At 35.7% G+C, this 16,669-nt stretch overlaps 1 protein-coding gene across 5 annotated transcripts in view; it reads left to right on the forward strand.

The window, feature by feature from the left end:
- The first annotated feature begins 533 nt into the window (after positions 1 to 533).
- The window catches only part of LOC125238655 (serine proteinase stubble-like), a 69,484-nt gene continuing 53,348 nt past the window's right edge, over positions 534 to 16,669 (forward strand). The window contains exon 1 of one of the 5 annotated variants that reach the window (XM_048146040.1): positions 534 to 1,209. In XM_048146040.1, the coding sequence (XP_048001997.1) occupies positions 792 to 1,209 (418 nt within the window). In that variant the 5' untranslated portion in view covers positions 534 to 791. Of the gene's footprint in view, positions 1,210 to 9,114; positions 9,308 to 16,669 lie in introns of those variants that run through there. The other 4 variants (XM_048146043.1, XM_048146041.1, XM_048146042.1 and 1 more) reach the window with 4 other exon arrangements.

Here is a 16,669-nt window from a genome sequence, read left to right on the forward strand (position 1 = left end):
CACCACGCGCAGAGACTGACTGAGGCAACATAAGTCCACTGGACTTATGTTTGTGGCGCAAACTTTTTGTTCGCCGTGTCCTCTCTAGTACATTATACCTCAATGAATAAAACATTTTTTTCCATTTTTTATTTTTGCACTTTGTTGGCGTGATTGATATACATATTGGGACCAAATTTCAGCTTTCTAGTGCTAACGGTTACTGAGATTATCCGCGGACGGACGGACGGACGGACGGACGGACAGACATGGCGAAACTATAAGGGTTCCTAGTTGACTACGGAACCCTAAAAAGAAGGCGGCAAAAACATCTGATACAATCCTATTTCTAGAGCCATAAGAGTGACTGTACCTATCTTGACTAGGCTATTGGGTGATTCGAAATACCCGGACGCAAGTAGCAATAGCAAGTACCAATACCTACATACAATAAGTTATGCAAACAGCCATTTCTCCGAATCTTGTCTTTACCGGCCGATATTCGTCACCTAACCGCCGGCCGAACAGCACTTTCGCTTTTTAAAAATCGAACGCGCATTTCGAAAATAGAGCGCTCAAGTGTTCGATGACGGCGCGGTTTTCCGAATTCAAACTCGATTGTGTTCTGTTTTGAGAGAGTGTTTTTCAAGGAGCATAGACAACTGTGTTTTTTTTTAATAATCCACTCTAAAAGTAATACGTCTAAAGTGTGTTTAAGTAGACCGATAGATACCTAGGTGTATTTTTTGGTTGCAAAAGTTTTAAAAGCTAAATCAGAAAAGTGGTTTGGTTGATTAAGAACAGAAAAAAGTATGATTAAATTGATAAAAGTGATATTTTTAATAACAATAGTAAATGTCAAAAGTGAAGATGTTGATACGGTGAATGAAAATCTATATGCCTCTAAAAACTTTATAAATCCAAATGGAAATAATGTTATTTCCAGACTTATTAGTGAAAGTAAGTTTAATTCTGATATTATTAAAAATATAGGGAAAGATACTGATAGCGTGAATCATTATGAAGACATTACGATTTTGGATGAAAATGGACAGTTGAAAAATTTGAAATTTAAGTCAGCTAATAAAATAAAGATTCCTAGTGATGATTTTAAGACTGATATTAAAGTGAGTGACAATCAAGTAGAGAACCCTGTGACTTTGAGTGAAATAGATGAAACTAAATATGAACTTAGTGGACATAAGTCGAAGTTCTTCGATGAGATTGGATGTAAGTACAAAATATGTTTACTTGCATATTGGATCTTAAAATACACCCTGTTTTTATTGAATTCCGTTAACTTTAAGGGAAAGTTCTTTAGATCAAATACAATTAATTTCTCTAAGAAACTAGCGTCTTCACTCTTACGGTTATCGAGTTATTAAAAAAAGAAAGATAATTACTGAACACGTGTGTGACAGCCTTTACCACTTCCCAATGTTATTTGTTTTGACATGTGCCGTCAATCACTTGACACTAACTTGAATATTATTCTTAAGGATCTCTCACACTAATAAATTCATTTATTATGTATGAAAATGATGAAATTTTTTTTTGCGAATTTAACTAAAAGTAATATACAAGGTGGTTCCTGATAATGATCCTAGCTACGTGTCGAATTTAACGGAAAACAAAAAACAGGGTGTATATTATCTAACCGATAGATTCTAACGGATCACTTTATTAAACGTTTTTTATAATCACTTTATTAACCGTATTTTATATACTATATCGTTGCCGACCCTGACACATCACATGTTGAGCTCTGGCAATTTTACTCACCAGCAGGAACGCAACACTAGTTTGAGATAAAAGACAAGAAAAAGTGTGTTGTGTTCTTCTCTCGTTTTGAATTTCTATCTTCAGTATTCTTTATGGTTTCATTATCACACCGTGTATCTGACATGCCTGGTCCGATTCGAACTCCAATAGAGGGGTACTGGATATGAGATCGTGTCTAGAGCTTATTCTTATCTTAAACGACAACCGGTCTGGCTCAGTCGGTAGTGACCCTGTCTGCTGAGCCGCGGTCCTGGGTTCGAATCCCGGTAAGGGCATTTATTTGTGTGATGAGCAGTTGAGCACAGATATTTGTTCCTGAGTCATGGATGTTTTCTATGTATATTAGTATGTATTTATCTATTTAAGTATGTATATCGTCGCTTAGCACCCATAGTACAAGCTTTGCTTAGTTTGGGGCTAAGTTGATCCGTGTAAGAAAAAAAAATGTCGAATCGTGCAAATAACCTTTTTAACAGGTAAATATATAACAAAATAACCTTACCACAAGGTTGACAATTATCATATCGATTGTCAACTTGAACTTGCATTGAGTTACGTAATGCTTTGCGTAACACGTGTTAGCTAAATTACATATTCAAAACTTGTAGAGTATATCGAATATTTAATGATAGAAGCCATACTTTGAAACTAATCTGTTTCAATGCCATTTTTGGCAATACATACATACCACGCCTGTATCCCATGAAGGGGTAGGCAGAGCACATGAAACCACACTGAGAGAAAATACAACCAGTTTTCATGTTCGTTCAACAAGTTTTTTGGTTAAAATAGCGCCTACGTGCTCTTTGGTTCAAACAACAAGCTACTTGTCATTTGAATCGGCTATATATTTGAATCAACAAGTCGATTTTATAAAAACAACCTGACACATATTGTTTTAAACATACGTTTGGCTGATTCAAACGGATAAACCGCAACAAGTCGAACTTGTTAAATTCACAATGCAAATTTCTCTCAGTGCACTCACGGCTGACGGGTTTGTGACGGGTTAAGAATTTCACCACCCCCTTTCTTCCCGTGGGTGTCGTAGAAGGCGACTGTGGGTTATGGGTTAAATTGTGGCGTAGGCGAGAGGCTGGCAACCTGTCACTGCAATGTCACAATTTCGTTTTTCTGTCAACCCCTTATTTTTGGCAATTAAGGGGTTGAAAGAAAAGTTATGACGAATTAAATACTAAGATAGACCAGGATAGACCTATGATTTACCATTACATACGAGCAGACAGGTGGATTGATGGTAAGCGATCACTGTCGCTCATGGACACCGGAAACACCAGAAGTGTTAGAGGTGCGTTGCCGGCCTTTAAGATGGGTGTACACTCTTTTCTTGAAGGTTTGAAGGTTGTATCGGTGCGGAAATACCGCTGGCGACAATTCATTCCACAGTTTAGCTGTACGGGGAAGGAAGTTTCTGGAGAAACGCTCAGTTGAGGACTGTCAGACATCTAAATGATGGATATGGAGACTAAGGGCCGGTTGCATCAATCCGTCTGTCACCATTAAAGCGTTAGTTAAAAAAAAATCTATGAGAAATTCCATAGACGTCTGCTGCCTGACGATGATGTGTCTGTTAAATTTGGTCGATGCAACTGGCCCTTACTGATATTACTTAAAAATAAAAGGTATTATTTATTAGATTACTAGCTTTTGCCCGCGGCTTCGCTCGCGTTAGAAAGGGACAAAAAACCGGCCAAGAGCGTGTCGGGCCACGCTCAGTGTAGGGTTCCGTAGTTTTCCGTATTTTTCTCAAAAACTACTGAACCTATCAAGTTCAAAATAATTTTCCTAGAAAGTTTTTACAAAGATCTACTATTGTGATTTTTTTCATATTTTTTGAACATAGGGTTCAAAAGTTAGAGGGGGGGGACGCACTTTTTTTTCCTTTAGAAGCGATTATTTCAGAAAATATTAATATTATCAAAAAATGATCTTAGTAAACCCTTCTTCATTTTTAAATACCTATCCAACAATATATCACACGTTGGGGTTGGAATGAAAAAAAATATCCGCCCCCACTTTACATGTAGGGGGGGTACCCTAATAAAACATTTTTTTCCATTTTTTATTTTTGCACTTTGTTGGCGTGATTGATATACATATTGGTACCAAATTTCAGCTTTCTAGTGCTTACGGTTACTGAGATTATCCGCGGACGGACGGACGGACGGACGGACGGACGGACAGACAGACATGGCGAAACTATAAGGGTTCCTAGTTGACTACGGAACCCTAAAAAGTAGCCCATGTCACTTTCCATTCCTTCAACTATCTCCACTTAAAAAATCACGACAATTCGTCGCTCCGTTTTGCCGTGAAGGACGGACAAACAAACAGACACACACACTTTCCCATTTATAATATTAGTATGGATGTGCCTGGATATTTTATTTGAGACCACAAACTATAATAAAACATTTTATTACTTTCATTACATTACGAAATTTATGAACACAAATATTGTCGAGAGTACCTAAATGTGTACTTAAATAAAATTTTAACTATAAAACTCCCGTGAGACTCATACATATTTAAAATCTCTCGAAATTCAGCCGAAACATGTCGAACGCTATATCGACTTAATACGTGAGTAACCCGCTTAAAATATTTTTAAATAAAATTGTTAGACCTAACATGCTATCAAACATAATACCGTAATTTGGGGTAAGTTGGGTCAAAACTGACTTTAGGAGTATAGGTATTATTAAATAAGCATTTCTTTTTTTTTGCCATTTTTTTTGTTGATTATTTTAGGGAATTTTAGGTCAATTGTACTCGAATCACGAGTACTTTCAATCTCACTTGGAGAAAAAAAGTGTTCCACAATTTCCATACATTTTTGTTACTTTCCTCTTTTGTTACTCCACACAACATGTACGGAAAATGGTAACAAAATAAGAAAAAAATCGTATGGGACAATTTTTTTACTAAGATTAAAAAGCTAGTGATTCGTAATTTTTTTCAAAAATATCACATTTCATAAAAGTGGCAAAAAAAAGAAATGCCCAAATTTAGAACTTCTTGACCCAAAAAAATTTAGAAACAGGTGAATAACGAAATTCTGGGTTCGACACCCAACTCCCCTCGCGACCTCTACTCACCCCAAATTACGATACATCCAAAGATTTTTTTTAAATATTAAATTATTGTATATTATTTAAATGTTTATCTTGTCACGCACATAAAATCGACTAATTGTCTTGGGCGAAGCCTAGCAGTTTAAAAAAGCCAGAAAGTTTAAAAAATATTAGTAAATCTAGTTTAAAAAGGGAAAAATAAGAGATAGTTAATAGAACTACTTTTATATGTAAAATAAATATCGCTCACTTTTTTTCTTAAACCAAACTATTTCTCGTTTGTCAAATAAAAAAAAACTCGAAAGACATATTTTGTGTCACAAAAAAACTTGGGCAGTAAAAATAACTACTCTCACCGCATTTTACCGACCAGTTATTACGAAATCATATCATAATAAGCATTTATCATAACTATTACGTGATAGCTGGGGAGCCGACGGTCCTAAATGTGTAGTTACTCGAAAGAGGTATTGGATTCGCATGATTAGAATAAATGATAGAAGAAATAACATTTTAAATACTAAAACTTATAGGTTCATTCAATATTTATTTACACGTACATATTACCTGTGTGGTGACGAGTTAAGAATTTCACCACCCCCTTTCTTTCCGTGGTCGTAGAAGGCGACTATAGAATATGGGTTAAATTGTGGTGTAGGCGAGAGGCAGGCAACCTGTCACTGCAATGCCACAGTTTCATTTACTTTTAACTCCTTATTTGCCAAGAGTGGCCCTGAAGCTTTATTAGTTTCATGTGCTCTGCCTACCTCTTTATGGGATACAGGCGTGATTGTATGTATGTATGTATGTATGTATGTACGTATTTCCTTAATCTGCCGTAGCAATTTCGAAACCCAATTTTTTTTATTATTACTATCAGGTTAAAGCCTGACCAGAAATATATGACTATTGTCAGGAGGGCGCTGTTATTTTGGTGCATGGGGCGACAGTTCAGTTTAGTATGAAGAAAATAGTTCTAATGAAATTCCGCAAGATGGCGCCTAGTCATATATTTCTAGTCGGGCTTTAAGTCACTTTATAGCGTTATGTACAAAATTACCAAATCCACAATATACATCACTTTTTACCCCCACCAACCTCTTACAATTAATGTGTTAAAAGTGTTAAAATGGATAAAAGTTAAGTAAAACAGTTAATAGCGTCTTGTAAACGGTTGAGGTAACTGGTGACCGAAGTGCTGACGACTTCCTCGCACAACGTATCAACATACAGCGAGGAAATGTCGCCAGTATCCTTAGTACAATGTCTCAAGGGCCTATTTTAGACATTAACTAGCTTTTAAGTTTAGTCTTAGTTTCTTATATAATTAGAGGTATGTAAATGTGTTCATGTAAATAAATAATTTTTTAAACTACAGGCAGTCCAAATAGGGAACAAATCAAATTATTTTATTGAATATTTTTTGATTTGTTCTTTTTTCAAGTTTACATTTATAGGCAGTGCATTCATCTTTAATGTTTATTTATTTATTTAAACTTTATTGCACAAATAAAACAAAAATGTACAAATGGCGGACTTAATGCCTAATGGCATTCTCTACCAGTCAACCATCGGGCTAAACAGAGACATGTAAAAATGTTGTTGTGAGTAACTACAAAAGTCCTTACCTAGTCTCCCCTACTAACTTCTTTTCCTTTTAAACACATATCACTCTCACATTGTAGCTTGACCACTAAACGTATTACGACATCATATCATAATAATCTATTATGTTATGTTGGCCATATGTTTCATAATCGAGAAAGCCGTGTCCGGTTTGACTCAGTCATGTAGACTAAGGTCACGGGTCTATAGGCTTTACTTTCTTATTTTTTATGCTTTTTAAGACGGTACAGGAGCGAAAATGCTAAAATGGAAAGGAGGCCTTTCAATTTGGGAACAGGTAGTAATGTAGAAATTGCAGAACATTTCCAAAAAGCGGAAACATTCTTGAGAATGTTCGCAGAACATTCCTGCAACATGAAATTTATTGTTTAAACGAGATAATATACTTGAAATAAAGTTTAAATGGGCATAATATAAAACTATATGTTATTATACATATAATATTGTCTATTACAGTTATCTATTTTGTTGATAAGTGATAAGTTACCAATAAGTTGCTTAAATTCTTACTATACTTCAGGGAATATTTCGACTTTCAGACTTCACAGTTTTAGTCCTGACTTTTTTAAATTACCGAACGATTATTTCTTGATGCCTGTCTTTGGTCATGTCAAAATATATATATAAAAAAAAAGATCGCTGTCAGGATCGAACCTGAGAACATCGGCATACGAAGCCAGCTCACTACCACGGGACTACGTCTTGACTTGCTGAGTCCGACGAAATCATGGAATCAAATCAATCAAATATTCTGATAAATTCTCGTTCTCGAGAACATTCTCAGAAGTTACCGAAAATTCTCATGATGAAAGTTCTGCAACTTTGGAAACTTCTCGTCCGTGCATTGCTAGGAACAGGCGAGGCGGCTAAAAAACTAATTAGTCCGTCAGTTAGATTATCAAAAAATTTTAGACACGTATTTTTTCTTTATTCTCGTAAACGAAAAGTAACGACGGTACAGTGCGTTGAAGTTTCGCGTGACGTCACGCCTAGGTACAATTTTTACTTAGAAGTGACGTCACAAGCCCTCACTCCGGAACTTTGATGCTCTATATCTTTGTATTTTTTCATTAATTAGAAAAAGTGAAAAATATGTGTTCAGTATTTTTGGACGATCTAACTGACGGACTAAACAGAATGCCATTTTTTTATGTAATCGTCATCCCTATTCTAGTTTAGTATACTAGTGTTATAAACTAGGTTTATCGAAAAAACAATTGTCCATTAAGAACAACACAGGTAAAAGATATTGCGAAAAAATCTTTCAAAATCGAAGTTCCGCTCTCGACTGTTTCCTCCTTCAAAACTTAATCAATGGTAACGAAATTTGAGAATCTTAATAAAAATAAAATAATCTGTGTCGGACTGTTTAGCTTTTTTGTGAAGGGCAAAAACTCAAACTCCGTCGTTCACGGCAAAACAGCGACTAATTGACGTGATTTTTTAAGTGGAAATAGTTGAAGGGATGGAGAGTAACATAGGCTACTTTTTGTCTCTTTCTAACCCCCCACTGCCCTAAAATGGTGGGTGGATCATTCTGCAATTTTCGAATTTAGCGCAAGCGAAGAGCAAACGCTAGTTTAAAATAGGTCACTAAGTAAACGGATTCCATATAAACTGGTCTATTTTCATTGCTTGTAAGTATTCTAATATTTATCGTCATATCCAGAAGTGGTCAACTGTCGATCGATCTAAATATAAAAATTAAAAAGTAAAACCGGAGACAGCTTTCCATCGCTCTCGCCGGTAGTCAGGGGTGCGTAACTGTATGCTTTTATTTATTAATATTAATAATTTACATATAATAAATGATTATCGTTTATTTATGGGAAGCTAGGGCAACGACGTTCAAAATGGACGTCCTCAAGAAAACAATGCAATATTTGACAATTTGTGTATAATGGTTATATTTCAAATTTTTTATTTATTCAAAGGTTGACAAGAAAGATAAACAGTACTTTAAATCATGTCCCAAGTATGTATTGTTTTAAATCTTGGTGATACTAAAAGTACCTAGAACTTAATCGGACGGAAGTAACTTGGTAGTTGTTTTCGAGTTTAAGATTTTTAAATATCTTGCGACACTACAATATTCAAAAGGTGATGTACTTAATATGTTGGCAGTACGAGCTAACATTTATAAGATTACTAGCTTTTTCCCGCGGCTTCGCTCGCGTTAGAAAGAGACAATAAGCAGCCTATGTCACTCTCCATCCCTTCAACCATCTCCACCTAAAAACCATCTCCACTTTGCTGCGAAAGACGGACAAACAAACAGACACACACACATTCCCTGTTAAAAAATTAGTATGGATAACGTACGAAATAATAAATTTATGCGCAAATGGAGAACCTAAATGTACACCATCAATAATTGAATGAACACAACAAGTCATTCGAATATTCCCATCGGAATCTGTCACTTCGTTGAAATACGAGTAGTTAAAATTTAGGCACATACATTGACAAATATTACCTTCCCATCTTCCAAAGACAATGCATTACATAACCTCACACTCAAGATCAGACAAAAACCGATAGAAAAACCAACTAAACCGATAAAACCACAGTCATTACCCGCTTAAACAACGCGTGCGACAAATATGAATATAAAATGCCTATTAATTCAAACGAAAGTGGCGTGTTGAGTACCCCTTACTTTAGTTCACAGTTTTCTTGTCACGACGTTCACAGTGTCGCGACAGTGCTCATTGCGGCACGTTCGACAAAAAATGACGATCGGATCGTGTGAAATATTTTAATTTTTTTGGGCGAAAAAAGGTTGCGCGCTACTGGATTTTGGTTTGTTTTTGTTGTGTTATGTGGTAAGTTGTATAGGTTTTAGTGTGTGTGATGTGAAATATACGATTCAAATAATATATATCTAAATTAATCCACAAAATTAAGAATAATTTAAATGAATTTAGTATATTATAAATAACATGCGCGAAAAAAACAACATAAAATTTATACAATGACGGGATAAAAAATAGATTTTTTACAGCTATATTAGTACATGTATGAGATGTTGTATTTATGAAAGTACTTACGTTTAAAAATACTTTATAATTATAATAGTTACTATAATTATGAATAACAAAACATAACACAAACAACGTTGGTAGCTAACATAGTCAAATAAACTGTCGAAAAAATGTACACACATGGAAAAAATCTTTTTACATACAAATTTGTGTGTCAATAACTTATATGCATTATCCATACTAATATTATAAATGGGAAAGTGTGTGTCTGTTTGTTTGTCCGTCTTTCATGGCAAAACGGAGGGACGACTTGACATGATTTTTTAAGTGGAGATAGTTGAAGGGATGGAGAGTGACATAGGCTACTTTTTGTCTCTTTCTAACGCGAGCGATGCCGCGGGAATAAACTAGTAAAACTATAAATATATATAGTAGGTATCATTATACAGAATATACAGATTGACTAAGTCCCACAGTAAGTTCAGATTGATCTGACAGATTGCATACAACTCTTTTTCGAACCCTTATAGTTTCGCCATGTCTGTCCGTCCGTCCGTCCGCGGATATTCTCAGTAACCGTTAGCACTAGAAAGATGAAATTCGGTACCAATAAGTATATCAATCACGCTGACAAAGTGGTAAAATAAAAAGTGGGAAAAAATGTTTTGTTAGGGTTCCCCCCCCCCCTACATGTAAAGTGGGGTCTGATTTTTTTTTTTTCAATCCAACCCCAAGGTGTGATATATTGTTGGATAGGTATTTAAAAATGAATACGGGTTTAATGATATCGTTTTTTGAGAATATTAATATTTTCGCAAATAATCGGTCCTAAAGGAAAAAAAGTGTGTCCCCTCCCCTCTAACTTTTGAACCATATGTTTAAAAAGTATAAAAATATCACTAAAGTAGAACTTTATAAAGACTTTCTAGGAAAATTGTTTTGAACTTGATAGGTTCAGTAGTTTTTGAGAAAAATACGGAAAACTACGGAACCCTACACTGAGCCTGGCCCGACACGCTCTTGGCCGGTTTTAATTAAGATTATGAATTTTAAACTGTCTGTTGCCGGCCTTTATACTTATAATACTGTTATTTATATGCTTTACTGCTAGTTATCAGTATCAGACGTTTATGATCTAAATCTATTTATAGTCCTTTTAATAAGCAAGTTTTCTGAATAAATTTGAAAGTAAATGGTAGAAGATTAGAAATGTCCTATTTATTGGTGTCCATGGATAGATTTACAACTACTGCTTTATACCTGAAGCCCTATTCAACATAATTTTATAGCTTGGTCATATTGCTTTATCCTGTACTAACTATTTCCCGCGGATTCGCCCGCGTACTAAAACTAATCATACAAACGTTGAATTTTATGCCCCAATTTACACCTTTAGGAAATGAATTTTGAAAAATCCTTTCTTAGTGCTCCTCTACACCTTATAAGGAACCTACGTGCCAAATTTGGAATCTCTAGGACCAGCGGTTTCGGCTGTGCATTGATATGTCAGTCACTCAGTCGGCCAGTTTCTTATTTTATATATTTTTTTGATATTTAAACCCCATTGCACCACAGGGGAGAAGGTATTTCACTTCCGCCTCGTTAGATTTTAAAAGCGTTGTGTTTATCGTGATCAGCGACCCGATAAACCATAAAAACGATAAACATATTGTTTTTTTACTTTATCGCCCCCTTTTCACCCTTTTAGGGGTTACATTTTCAAAAAAAAACTGTATTTAGTCATATGCCTACGAATCCTCTTGTGAAGTTTCGAGTAAAGTAGTCAAACTTTTTCTTGTTTACCCATACAAGCTTCAATCTCACTGGGAAAAAAAGGGTCCCAGAATTTCCATACATTTTTGTTACTTTCCTCTTTTGTTACCCCATAAAACATGTACAGGAAATGGTAACAAAATAAGACAAAATCGTATGGGATTTTTTTTTTAACTATTAGAATTGAAAAATCTAGTAATTCTGAGTAGAAATAGCACTTTTTTTTTAATATCATAACAAAGAAATGCTCACCTAAACATTTTGGTGGACACTAAATGCCTATATCTAATAGATTAGTAACAATAGTGCAGATTGCAATAGTGTATAAGCGCTTGTGGTCTACCGGTAAACACGTGCGACTAAACTAAACCCGGAGGTCGCGGGTTTGAACCTCGGCTCGTACCAATTAGTTTTTCGGAACTTATGTGCGAAATGTCATTTGATATTTTCCAGTAGCTTTTCGGTGAAGGAAAGCATCGTGAGGAAACCGGACTAATTTCAATAAGGCCTAGTTACCCTTCAAGTTGGAAGGTCAGACGGTAGTCGCTTTCGTAAAACTAGTGCCTACGCCAATACTTGGGATTATTTGTCACAGCGGACCCCAGGCTCCCATGAGCCGCGGCAAATGCCGGGATAACGCAAGGATTATGATGACCGTATAACCACTTAAGTATATAAAACCTGTAAAATGAATAAGATTGCAACACCGATACTTCCATAACGAATTTACTTGAATCGTGTAGGATTTAAGGTTACCTACACGCCCACGCTTGGTTCAAGGAAACCGTATGTTGGCGAAATATTATGTGTGAAACCTTGGTATTAGTTGTCAAAGCGGACCAGGGAGCGGACCCTTCCTATCAGCAATGAACAGTGCCATTCCTAAAAAGGGAAGAAAATGTACACTTTTCGAATAGATGACGACCGGTCTGGCGCAGTCGGTAGTGAGTACCCACAACACAAGCCTACTTGAGCTTACTGTGGGCCTCAGTCAATCTGTGTAAAAGGATGTCCTATAATATTTATTTATTTATTTTATTTTATTTATTTATGACGTGAATACTGTGAGGTACTTTAAAACTAGGGTAAAATCGGGATAAATGCCACTATTAACTATTAACACTTAAAAACCATTAAGCATGGCAAGAAATTGAGGGCAGTCGGGCCCCAAATGCTCCGTTTCGTGTCTCAAGAGGAAACAGACTGTGACAGACAGACTGATGTGTAACTAGTGGCGTAATGTGTTCTTTTCTGCGCTCCAAGGGCCAGGGTTCTGTATTAAATAAATTACTTTATTAGGCGGAATATTCAAATGAAAAAGGTTAAGAACAATCAGTTCAAATACATCTAGCAAATGACATCATTAATGTATCAAAAAGTAAAAAAAAGTAACAATGAGTTTTTGGTATTTTCAACTGACATTAAGATTTTTAAAATGTCAAGGTTCATTCTTAACTCAATTATGCAATTTTTTCTACACGTACCTTATATTTATTGCCAGAAATTGTTATTGTTAAATGATTTTCGTCAACAGTTTTTAAAAACATAGAGTAATAACTAAGTGCTGCTATGAATATTTAGTGAAGGATATTTTGTATCAGATACTTATTTGTTATTAATTACTTTACTATATAAATGAGCAATAATTTTTAAGAAAAAAAAACCGCCGCCTTTGGGGTTCTGGTGAAAGCTACTTGCGAATGTTGGATTATGTAGAAATGTGTAGGTATTTTTTTAAACTGCTTTTAATGCTTTAATTATTTGATGGCGACAAAAATCAATATACGTATACCGTTAAGGTTTGAAGAGTTTCCTGAATTCCTCATGAATCCGATTATAAGAAATCGAAGCTTGACAAAATTTGACTAGAAAACTCAATATGCTTAACAAACATAACTAAATAAATGTTACTGTTCTGAACTTAAATGCATGCTGTTCTTATAAAAATACCAAAGTCACTATAAGTGTGCCGTTCAAATTTGAGGAGTTCCGTTCTGACCATCATCAGCACTTCCACTGCACCAAATGTCACTGTTCTGGACGTAAGTGCATGCTGTTCTTATAAAAATACCAAAGTCACTATAAGCGTGCCGTTCAGATTTGAGGAGTTCCGTTCTGACCATCACCAGCAGTTCCACTGCACCAAATGTCACTGTTCCGTACGTAAATGTATGCTGTTCCTTTAAAAACACAAAAATCACCATATGTATGCCTTTCAGATTTGAGGAGTTCCCTCAATTTCTCCAGGGTCCCATCATCAGAACTGGGTTCTGAGAAAAATGTGACCAATCTGTATGCATATACTATCAATCAAAAAAAAAAATTCAAAATCGGTCCAGTACCGACGGAGATATCGAGGAACAAACATAAAAAAAAAAACCGGCCAAGTGCGAGTCGGACTCGCGCACCGAGGGTTCCGTACAAACCTGCAAGGTTTACAAAGTTCGTTCATTACGACAATCGAGTCATAACTATGGTATTTTATTGCAAAATGAAATTCATAACATTACAATGGGGAAAGATGGAGGAGGCCGAGGAGCATAAATTTAAGACAAAGATCTCTTTATCGTTTAAGTAATCCTTTATTTTATATTAACACATATCATTTATCTATAATTGAATTTCAATTTAATACCTCTACGCGTTTATGAGGAAATGGGTAGTAAGGTTAAAATTATTAAAAAAAATATATATTATGTGATGTAACTAAAAATTTATGGTTTTCGTAATTTTTCCTTTATCTATGCTATAAGACGTTGCTTCGTACCAAATTTCAAGATTCTGAGTTCACGGGAAGCACCCTGTAGGTTTTGATTCCCTTGCAAGTGTCGAAAATTTGCGGCATAAACGGCTGTATCTTTTGATTGCGTTGGCTTAGAAGTTTGATTTTTTCACAGCTTCAAGGGACAGTAGACCTGAGTACCTAATTGATATAAATTTCAGCTTCATACCTCCACGCGTTCCTGAGAAAAAGGGTCTTGACAGACGGACGGACGGACGGACAGACGGACAACAAAGTGATCCTATAAGGGTTCCGTTTTTTCCTTTTGAGGTACGGAACCCTAAAAATACAGACGAATTGAGAACCCCTTCCTTTGAGATTTGAGGCGGCGGTTAAAAATTTAATTTTCACTAAAATTCAAAAAGGTTGAAGACGTCTGTTTTAATCATAAGAAATCAGGCAATTCGTACCCAAAGTGTAACTTTACTGTCATTTTGCCAAGACACGTATAGTCTTGATAGCATCATACCTGTAGGATGTAGATATGGCTGTACTTTCTAAGTTTATCTGTACGATTTTATTTTATACTAGCTTTAAAGCTTTTAAAGAGACAAAAAGTAGCCTATGTCACTCTCCATCCCTTCAACTATCTCCGCTTAAAAAATCACGTCAATTCGTCGCTCCGTTTTGCCGTGAAAGACGGACAAAAAAACAGACACATACACTTTCCCATTTATAATATTAGTATGGATGGGGACACTTCATATTTTAATGTGTAGGTACTAGCTTATTCAGCGCGTACTAATCTAATCTTGTTTCCCCATACAAACTTTGGACTCCCATTTTACCCCCTTAGGAGGTGAATTTTGAAAAATCCTTTCTTAGTGCTCCTCTTAATACATATTTGTTATTGACTGCCAAAAACGATCCACACTAACTGGCATAGCTAACGGCTTTATCGAACATCAGTAAATACAAGTTATTTGTAGTGACATCTAGCGTCAACCACGCGTCAATCACGCGTCAATAACGCGTCAGCTAGCGTAAATTATCAGTACCACTCACAGATGTCATATATACCATAGATCAAGCAAACGTATCTACTTAGCGTGTCAAATGAACTCAGTGAAATCCACTGAGTTGTCCGCCTTTAATCGCAGCTTGCAGCTTTCGGGCGTCAATTTTTGTAAGTTGAAGTCAATCAAAACATAAAAGATGCCTCGTTACGTGATATTCAATTGCAACAACACAAAAATTATGAACAATCAAGAGCCTGAGACATATTTAAAATTACAGGCAAGAAACAACTTCAGTACAAAATTTGACACGCTCGGCCCCTATACAAATAGATGAACTTGTTTCTTCTATATAAATAAAGTTCTGTGGTACCACTACTCGACACTCGGTGTCAACAGTGTCGCGTCTGCCAAAAATATAATGTTAAAAACAGTTGACGAATTTATATTACAAGCAGACGACATTGAAAACAGAGTACTGATAATACATACATACAATCATACATACAATCACGCCTGTATCCCATGAAGGGGTAGGCAAAGCACATGCAACTACTCAAGTTTCAGTGCCACTCTTGGCAAATAAGGGGTTGAAAGAAAACGAAACTGTGACATTGAAGTGACAGGTTGCCAGCCTCTCGCCTACGCCACAATTTAACCCATATCCCATAGTCGCCTTCTACGACACCTACGGGAAGAAAGGGGGTGGTGAAATTCTTAACCCGTCACCACACGGGGAACCCGTCACCACACGGGGAATACAATTGTAATATTAGTTTCTCCGTTTTTAAACTCTCGGGTCTTTCGAGCCCGGTCATTTATAAGGCATGCGTGGGGATATATATCCAACACGTAGAGGCCGTTTGGAGATATTTGATGTCATGTAGAACGCCTTAATATTAGTATTATTACTGATAATACAATTGTAATATTAGCTAAAAAATGTTGAGCACTTTTCGTTCGTCGCGACATCTATTGACAAGTAGAAGTACTGATAATTTACGCTAGATGACGCGTGATTGACGCGTGGATGACGCTAAATGTACAAATAACTTGCATTTACTGATGTATGGAGTTTTAATTTTTCCCTTACTTAATCTATGCTTTTGATGCCTTTGACGCTGCACTGACATTTAAGGTCCATATCGTATCTATATACAGAGTGGGGCCTGTAACAAAGGCGAAGAATTGAACTGTAGACTATTCTCTTTATACTGATCAACATTTGTTCAGTGACTTTTAAAAATTATAAAGTCTTTAAATTTTTAATTTTTCATACAAAATAAATATTAGCTTCAATGTACGCCATTATTGTTGTCATTGACGTTGTCTGTCACACTTTAGGCTTAACAGAATTCGCAATTACCTCTTAGAAAATACTTTCAAGGGTGATAAAAATCAAAATACAAGTTATTTTTAAAAGTCGCCGAACAAATGTTTTTCATATATTTTTATTAGACATAAAACTTAAGTAACAAATAATAATACATATCTAACTCTAAAAATAACAATAAAAAACAAAATATTGTCTTCGGTTACCGCGATAGTTACTCATGAAATAAAACTATGGAAACTATTATTTGTGGTCATGGTTCGTTAATATTTCTTGTAAGTGGGTAGCTTTTGCACTTTTTAATTTTTCCTCAGTCACCCGTTGACCACGAACGCTGTAAAGAGTTCGAAACGTCGGGA

This window comes from Leguminivora glycinivorella, chromosome 24 (genome assembly GCF_023078275.1).
Source record: "Leguminivora glycinivorella isolate SPB_JAAS2020 chromosome 24, LegGlyc_1.1, whole genome shotgun sequence".
Lineage (NCBI taxonomy): Eukaryota > Metazoa > Arthropoda > Insecta > Lepidoptera > Tortricidae > Leguminivora > Leguminivora glycinivorella.